Source organism: Dendroctonus ponderosae, unplaced genomic scaffold (genome assembly GCF_020466585.1).
Source record: "Dendroctonus ponderosae isolate FM_Combo_2020 unplaced genomic scaffold, Dpon_F_20191213v2 Dpon_F_20191213_3, whole genome shotgun sequence".
Lineage (NCBI taxonomy): Eukaryota > Metazoa > Arthropoda > Insecta > Coleoptera > Curculionidae > Dendroctonus > Dendroctonus ponderosae.
The window spans coordinates 15,046,006-15,055,212 of NW_026018508.1; the positions used below are offsets into that span (position 1 = coordinate 15,046,006).

General features: G+C 36.4%; 1 protein-coding gene across 20 annotated transcripts in view; it reads left to right on the forward strand.

The window, feature by feature from the left end:
• LOC109538576 (antichymotrypsin-2) overlaps positions 1–9,207 on the forward strand; it is a 21,224-nt gene that overhangs the window by 7,764 nt on the left and 4,253 nt on the right. For 2 of the 20 annotated variants that reach the window (XM_019905866.2, XM_019905850.2), the window contains exon 4: positions 5,493–5,795. The exons of 10 other annotated variants lie outside the window; for them this stretch is intronic. In XM_019905866.2, the coding sequence (XP_019761425.2) occupies positions 5,493–5,671 (179 nt within the window). In that variant the 3' untranslated portion in view covers positions 5,672–5,795. Of the gene's footprint in view, positions 1–1,030; positions 1,265–1,374; positions 1,670–1,890; positions 5,200–5,492; positions 5,796–6,152; positions 6,467–6,715; positions 6,971–7,887; positions 8,229–8,971; positions 9,068–9,207 lie in introns of those variants that run through there. 8 more of the 20 variants (XR_007281054.1, XM_019905852.2, XM_019905853.2 and 5 more) reach the window with 8 other exon arrangements.

Below are 9,207 nucleotides of genomic sequence, written 5' to 3' on the forward strand. Positions count from 1 at the left end.
CATCATTCTAGACAGAAATAAATGGCCTTTTTAGAAAGTGAACCATGGATGGGGAAATGTTGGCAGTTTTCTCAAAAAAGGCTTGAATTCAAGAATTTTAGCGATTGGAATGAAATTTGCAGGGTGTGTAGATGCAACTTTTTTTGTCCAGACTGTAAAAATTGCAAGTCGTTGCTTGCTCTAGATTGCAAATTACGAATTTTTAAACTTTTTTTCACGTGTTCTGAATTAAAATCTGCGATTCAACAGTTTAACTTGCCGGTGTAAATCAGGATTTAACGCGATTGGTATAACATTTTAACAATTTTTTGAGCAAATTGTCGTGTATAAATTGCGTAGGTTTCAGGTTCTTCGTTGTGTTAAGGGATTGATTAATTTCCCGATGTAAATTTTCGCTAAAACCACTGAAAATCACTTTTTTTGCTTCCAAGTTTGTAATACAGCGGCGGTAAAGTTAGGGGCAAAAAATTCCTTTCAGCTCCAAAATTGTTCATCACTATCACTGGTAATAGTAATTGGATAGAACGGTTTAGTAGCCTATATGAGATAGTTTTTGAGATACCGAAGGAAAACTACGAAAAAAATAAACTTTGGATTAGCTTGAGTCACCCTGTATATGTAAAACTAACTGAGTAAGTACTGTATTATATCTATATTCATTTCATTGCTATTATTAGTCTAACTGGATCTAATTGGGTGAACTATTGGAATTCTGTACATTCTATTCTCCAAAGGATTCATTACTAATTGTAAACACCCTAAAAAGTAAGCAACATTAGAAAAAACCTGCTCTTAATACAGTTTGAGGCTCTTTCACTAAACAACCTGGCACGCAAACGCTTTTTAGTAGCGACTGTAGAAAAACGCGATCTTCTTGCGCTCAATCGGCAAAAAATATCCTGTATTGATACGGTTTGGTGCTCCAACAATGGAAAAATAGTGTCTGTGACCAATGGGAGAACGTAAGTATTGAAATACAGCATATTTTTTGCTTAATAATGTGTGGTGAAACTGAACAAGGAATTTTCAGGTTTGTTGCGCTCTCGCAGAGCCATCCACATGCCTGAGACGTTCGAGGCAAATAAACCCTTTCTGTTTGCACTCTCGTATGGCGAACGCCTCGAGAGGAAAGATGCCAATAAGGGCGTTTTGTTCATTGGAAAAATGCTGAAGCCTTCTGTGGGGCTTCAGACGCCACATGATGAACTTTAGGTCCAGATTAAACGGGAAATAATAATGATAATAATAAAAGCCATAAAACACACGTAAATATTGCCTATACGGGTATGTTCTGAGTCAGTGTTCGTTCAGTGTTGCTTTGGTGCAATCGAATCGGAAGTTTGCTTTGAAGTAATACACCTTTTCCTACACTAGGGAAGGTCTTTATGGTTCGCATGTTTTCTAAACCAGGAATGCCCGTGGATTTTTTTGCCGATCATCCGTTTTTGTTCTATTTGGCCCAACGATTGCCGTTTCGAAAGAAACATGTATTGTGCAAGGGAAAACTAGTGCGGGTTTCAACCTGAAATTCTTGAAACACTTTCTGGCCTGAAAGGCCAGGAATCATCATGTAGTTGATGTCGAATATTAAGCTTCAAAGTTTGTATTTTATTGTACTTGCAACGATTTATATTAGAGTGATTTTGCACTTAATAAACTGGTTTTGTAAGATTGGTTTTAATTTTCGGCTGCTTTTGGTGAAAGCCCCAGTAACACAAATTCGCTTCACACTTGTTATCGAAAATGCTACTCTGCTTGGTAGAACACCCTCACTTAACCCCTTGTAGATAAATCAACCAATAACCGCTACCTTAGTAGTTCGAGCCCGTTTCTTTTCGTAGTTAGACGATTATTGATTATCAATTCACCCATATGGTCTATTTGGCGTAGGTGCGGTATTCCAGATGAGATGCTTGCCATTTGTCCATGAATTCACAGCCGATCATCCATTCATTCTAGCTTTGGTCGCCACTCAGGAAAACATCGACATGGTTCTGTTTTCTGGACGCGTAATGACCATTCCACAGTAGAAAAGTGGGCTCTGAAGACGAAAAAATCATTATAATTGTGCACTTTCGAAAAGGCTTTAACACTGCTTAACACCCTGTATAGACGACGTTCTTTTCACGTGCTCCAGTCTATCACTCCACTAATCAAGCTAAGCAAAGAGCGCAAAGACGTTAGAACTTGGCAAAAATACCAAATGGACTTCGAGGCCCATTATGGTTGCTTCGCCAAAACAGGAGTCTCAATTTTATTAAGGAAAATCTTTGGTTTAGGGTTTTTTGATCATAAAATGTCGCATTCGCCTTTTAATCATGATCTTATAGAACATGCGGTGTTTCATGTTAAGGTGGTCTTATAAGAGAAACCCGCATTATCCTGGATTTTCTGCAATAAAATCCGTCTAAGATTTACAACGATTAGAAAGCCAGTATTTTCTACAAACTGTCTGTTTTCTCCAGATTCTCAAATTTGTGCTGGTTTGAAAGCGGCGAATTTCTAAATGAATCCTTGCAGTTGCGCCAAAACAGTCATTTTAGGTCCAGGATTTGCAAAGTTGTAAAAAATCGGAAGGCGGTTTGACTAGAATTTATCTTTGACTGTTTTTAATTTTATCTGCTTTCTTCCGAATTCGGAAAATTTCAAGTTACTTGTTCCAGATTAAAAGATGTTTTTTTAACGGAACGCATGCGGTTGTTGTTCCCGCGCTCTTGTAATTTCAGTGCAATTTTTTTAATTTTGTCAAAAATCACAATTAGTTCCATTTTGCTTGAAATTTTGTGCATTTTTAGGCGCARYTGTTTTCTTTAKATTGTCAAAATTTCAAGTAAATACTTGTTCCAGATTAGCAGTTATGCATTTTTTAGCGGAACCATGCATTTTTGCCAAAACCGTAATTTTTGGTCCAGACTTGGCACAGTTGTAAAAAGTCAAAAGGCGGTTCGATTTGAATTAATCTTTGAGCGTTTTTAAGTTCGACTGTTTTCTTCAGGCTGGGAAAATTTCAAGTTACTTGTTCCAGATTAAAAGATGTTTTTTTAACGGAACGCATGCGGTTGCTGTTCCCGCGCTCTTGTAATTTCAGTGCAATTTTTTAAATTTTGTCAAAAATCATGGTTAGTTCCAATTTGCTTGAAATTTTGTGCATTTTTAGGCGCAGTTGTTTTCTTTAGATTGTCAAAATTTCAAGTAAATACTTGTTCCAGATTAGCAGTTATGAATTTTTTAGCGAAACCATGCATTTTTGTCAAAACCGTAATTTTTGGTCCAGACTTGGCACAGTTGTAAAAAGTCAAAAGGCGGTTCGATTCGAATTAATATTTGAGCGTTTTTAACTTCTACTGTTTTTTTCAGGCTGGGAAAATTTCAAGTTACTTGTTCCAAATTAAAAGATGTTTTTTACCGGAACGCATGCGGTTGCTGTTCCCGCGCTCTTATAATTTCAGTGCAATTTTTTAAATTTTGTCAAAAATCACAATTAAATCCAATTTGCTTGAAATTTTGTGCATTTTTAGGCGCAACTGTTTTCTTTAGATTGTCAAAATTTCAAGTAAATACTTGTTCCAGATTAGCAGTTATGAATTTTTTAGCGGAACCATGCATTTTTGTCAAAACCGTAATTTTTGGTCCAGACTTGGCACAGTTGTAAAAAGTCAGAAGGCGGTTCGATTTGAATTAATCTTTGAGCGTTTTTAACTTCGACTGTTTTCTTCAGGCTGGGAAAATTTTAAGTTACTTGTTCCAAATTAAAAGATGTTTTTTACCGGAACGCATGCGGTTGCTGTTCCCGCGCTCTTGTAATTTCAGTGCAATTTTTTTAATTTTGTCAAAAATCACAATTAAATCCAATTCGCTTGAAATTTTGTGGATTTTTAGGCGCAACTGTTTTCTTTATATTGTCAACATTTCAAGTAAATACTTGTTCCAGATTAGCAGTTGTTAATTTTTTACCGGAACAATCAACTTTTGTCCGTAACCGTAATTTTCGGTCTCGACTTTGCAAAGTTATCAAAACCTAAGATTCTCTGTGCTTGGAGTGAAATTTTTAGGATTGATTTATTCGCCTGTTTTCTCCGGACTATGAAAGTTTCAGACCGCTGCCTGTTCTAGATTCAAAGTTACGATTTTTTTAAGAAAACAGTGCAGTTGAGCGCAATTTTTGGCATAGTAAATTTGGGACCAGGTTTTCAAAACTTAAAAAACACATTCAAGGCGTTCAAATCCCTTTCTGCAAAAAAAACAGTGAAATTTTATAATTACTTATAAGACTCCAATACAGTATGGCAATGAAAGTAACAAACACTTAAAGTAATCATAAAGAGACATTTTTCCAGTTCTTACCTTAAACTGTCCTAAGATCTACAATGTTTAGAAAGCCAGAAAATCCCGTACGTATTTTCAAAGCACTTCATTTGCCATCCTCGTCACCTAGTTTTTGCTACGTTTCGCCAACACTACTGTAGTGCACCTTCAGAGGTAGTCTTTTACGGCTCCCAAGTGCAAATATCAGTGAAAACATACCATAACAATTACAGTGCATGAGATGGGTTCAATGGCTGCATGGGGGTTTCAATAAGGCAAAAATCTCCATCAGATTGGGATTCAGTAATTTTTTGATTTCTTCATTAGGCATTCATATAATGCCTCGAATGTCTATTGGAAAGAAAAAGCTGCCAAGGCAGTTCACCGTTGACCATCCATGCATGGTAATGTTAGAGAAAAAACTGCGATTGAGACGAAAGAAGGGCAGGAAAACCTCATTTCCACTCTTGATGGGACGAGTTAGTCGTGTTTAGAGCGCCTATTGTATTATTCCCCATTCATTTTTGAGAGGATACTAGTTTCTCACTGATTATTTATTTGTAAGTACATGTCTATAGAATGAGGAGAAACAGCTGATCCATTTCCATACAAATATTGAGATTTTTTTAAATTCCGTCAAAATCTCTTCAGGAACCACACTATTTAGGCAAACTTTCTGGATGTTCACGTGCTTTTTATCCCTGTTTTTTTCTATGCACCACAGCTGTTTTTTCCAACTGCTAAGCCAAAGAAACGCGTCAATTTCCATTAGTCTAAGAACTGTTACGGAGACAAAAACGCACAAGATTTAGTTTAGTATTACTGATTTACTCACTCAAGCTAATGTACTGAGCACATTGTAAAATGGTTAATAAACAATTTAATTTATGGAAACTAGTGTGTTTTTACCAGCCCAATAGCGATTTACTCCCGGTTATACTGATGTTATACTGATGAAAACGAAAAGTTCCCAACTAGTTGCATGCTTTGTTAATTTACCTGCAGAAATTCTCACCGGCTTCGAGTTTTCGAGACGGTTTTTCTGAGCTGTGCAATTTTTATTTGCGTATTCAGCAGGGAGTTGCATGGCATTGATTTCGCTTTCTCATTGCAAATAGCGGATTAAAGTGTGCAGGTTGCAAGTAAATCTGAGCATGTAGGTATATTGAATTTTTGAACTCTCCCAGTTGTCGAAGGAGTGCCTAAATCAACTGCGTTTTCATGGCTTCTGCTGCTCCAGCACTTTACGGTCGATCATCCATGTATATTTCTGGTGCGATCGCACGATGAAGAGCATTCTACAAGCGGATTTTCCAAAATTTTGTTCATTGGCAAGCTGAGCAATGAGCAAGTTTTTATCCGCTAAACCAGCCCAAGAATAACCGGATCAGAAGCACCTGGGGAATTTAATCCAATGTGCCCTTAAGTCTTAATGTTATACTAATGAGCTGATTGAGCAAACGTATGAATAAATATTTTCATTTTTCAAAGCTCGTCTCTCTTTGCGTTGCCTGCAACTGATCATTAACGTAAAAACGCGCATAATTAGCTAAGGTGATTTCGTTTTTAAAAGACGGGACAGCATTTGAAGCAATATTTAAATGCAAAGTGGGTTTTAAAAGTTTTTTTTTGGATTGTTGTAGACGAAAGCCCCCGGTTTGGTCCAGATAAATCATTTAAAATCGACTTCGCATTTAAATATTGCTTCAAATGCTGTCCAAATTGCTATTCCAGAAACGGTCACTCCCGGTTAATTGGGATTTAAAAAAATCACGCATGTTGTTCACCGCAATTGATGATCAATTCTAAGTCGCATTAACAAATAACTTTGGTTAATTTCTCCTTAGAAGTGCGAATTCGCCCCAAATCTGCACTGATTATACTATTTTCAAACTTCATAGTAGACCATCCCTGCATATTCATGGTGAAGTCGAACCGATCGCACATTTTATTCCTGGGCAAGCTGGCCGCTGCCGATGTGGTTTTTCATTAATCACCAGCAAAAATTTGCTGTATTTACTTAAGTAAGTGTTAATCAACCATGTAAATAGTCTGAAAATGAGCAGCAAAAAATAAAAGTGTTTCAAAAGCGATAAATTAAAGTTGAAATCCTCGAAATATCGAAACATCGACGACTAGTAAATAGACGTTTTATTTCCGATTTTTTGTGATTTTTTATAAACCATAACTGCTTTCTTTTTTAAAGCGTACAGTTCCGAACGATGTGCTTCTTTGATGTTGATTTACCTGCAATCAATTACGTTCAGGGACGGAATATTTGGCAAATATTCTCAGGGGTTTAGAAGATTCGGGACGGTTTTCCTTAATGCAATCGTTCCATTTGCATATTCTGCATGGCCTTGCATGGCATTGATTCGTGTAAATTGTGATTAATTTATGAGTTCTCCAGCTGTATCACTACAACTAAGAACCGTAGTGTTTTTGGAGGTGCCGCCCCGGAATCTTATAGTCGATCATCCCTTTATATTTCTGATGAGATCGCACGATGAAGAGAGTTCTACCAGAGAATTTTCCAATGTTTTATTCATTGGCTCGATCAACAATGGTCAATTTTTAATCCGCTAAACCAACTAATGGCTAGTCATTATATTCAAGAGCTGATTGAGCGCTTTGTAAAAGTATGAATAAATATTTGTATTTTTAATGCTCGTCTCTCTTGGCTTTTTATTTAAACAATTCAACAGTTTTTGCATTTTTGGCCAAAAATAACAGCCGTCAACTTCATATTTAAAATTTGATGTCAATGCCATTTTTGAAATTGTCATGTTTTGACGTTTGTAAATTTTCAAAAGCGTACTTTTGTAAGCAAATACAAGTGAAACAATGAGTGTTGAAAATGCAAGTGCTGCTTTCATGGTGGTGCTGTTTTAAAAAAGCGGGTTTTGCGTGTGGCAACATCGGCGAGCGCAGAAAATAGACCATTTGAACGACTTGAGACTGAACTTGTAACAAAGTTATAATTTACAAATTGTAAGTAAACTTTAAATTGTGATCAATAGTTCTCTATAAACTTATGTAATTCATTAAAAAGCCTGTCGGTTACTTTTTAATTACAATCCTTTAAAATATTTTATGACAGTGACACATTCAATTTGTCACATTTACTTTTGCGCACATGTGCGTAAAGCCCGTGTTCCATGCATCCTTTTATACGATGATACGATGGTACGAAAGTGTTATGAAATGAATGTTATGAAATAGAAACACTTTCGTACCATCGTATAATCGTACAAACGGATGCGTGGGGCACGGGCCTAAAAGTAAAACAAATGAACAGTAAAGAAAAGTGCTTCTTTTTGACCATCGCTTCTGATCGAAAAATGGCACTTTTAGACTCATTCAAATAAAAAATCCATTTAGTTGCAATAAATTTCGTTCAAAATCCGAATATTCTCGCGGGCTTGGAACATTGAGGACGCTTTTCCTGATGTTTGCAGTCAATTCTGTTTGCATATGCGGCATGGACCTGCATGATTTTCGTTTTCGCATTGCAACTAACGCATTTAAGTGTTCAGTTTGCCATAAAATCCCAGTATATTTTGACGAATTTATACTCTCTAGCCGTCGTAGTGCGCACAAGATCAAGAAAGTTTTCCAGGGTGCTTCCCCAGAATCTTACAGTAGATCATCCATGTATATTTCTGGTGAGATCGCACGATGAAGAGCATTCTACAAGTGGAGTTTCCAATATTTTGTTCGTCGGCAAGCTAAGCAATGGCCAATTTTTCAACCGCTAAACTACCCAAAAACTGTTAAAATATCTTATAATAGTCCAACTAGAAGCCAAGCAATTTTTGCGCCTTCAAGGTTAGTCTTAATGTTTTATTGATGAGCTGATTGACCACTTTGTAAAAGTGTAAGGATGAATAAATATTTGCTTTTGCAAAGCTCGAATTCACAAATGTAAGTGTTTTTCTGTCTAAAGTTAGTGGCTGAAATTTGTCAAACGATATTTGAGCAGGAATAAATGCTACGGACCAAAAACCATACGAAAATTTTCAGTAGGCGGGAAAAAGTTCAAGTTGATTTTAAAAATTTTTTGCGATTTTTCAAAAGCAAACTGCATGTAAAAACAACCTGACTAAATATTGCTTCAAATGCTCGCTAACGCAGTTTCTACCTTTAAGCAAGCATAAGTTGAAAATTGATAGTAAATCAAAGCAAAAATAAGATGGAGCGATCGGTAGAACTTGTCCGAGTGGATTTTACAAAAATGATCCAGTATCAACACGTTTGACAATCTTTGCATAGCAATCCACGTTATTAACGTCGAATTTTAACCACTCCAGAAAAACCTACATCTTTGCTTTATTACCTTTAATGCGTGTGTTGGAAAATATTTGTTAAAAGCATTTTTAGGCATGTTTTCCCATACAGATTTTTAGGCAATAACTACTATAATGATTGTGTTTTAAAGTCAAAAGCTTATGAGCATCGCATTGGAGAATAATCGAGAGTTGAATTTTCGGGTTGGCTTCTGGGACGATTTTATGAATCCATATGAATGTCCATGCATCTCTTGCATCCAATTTGCTTCTATGTGCCCTGAGAGCGATTCACTGCACTTTCATAATACTCATACTCAAAGGGATATTTTTTTGAGGGTAAAACCCAATTATCGATTATAGTTTGGTTTTTCCTCTAGCGACCAGAATCGACCTTCGGGAAATCGACTCCAATAGTCCAAAAATTTACGGTAGATCATCCCTGTATATTCATGGTGAAATCTAAGCTCAAAAACGACATTTTCAATGTTTTGTTTATGGGAAAACTGGCCACTGATGGGGCTTTTACCCACTAATTATGGAAATGGCAACGATATGAATATTCAGGGCGAGTATGAACTATTTAGTTGATAAAATGTGAACAAGGGCGGATCCA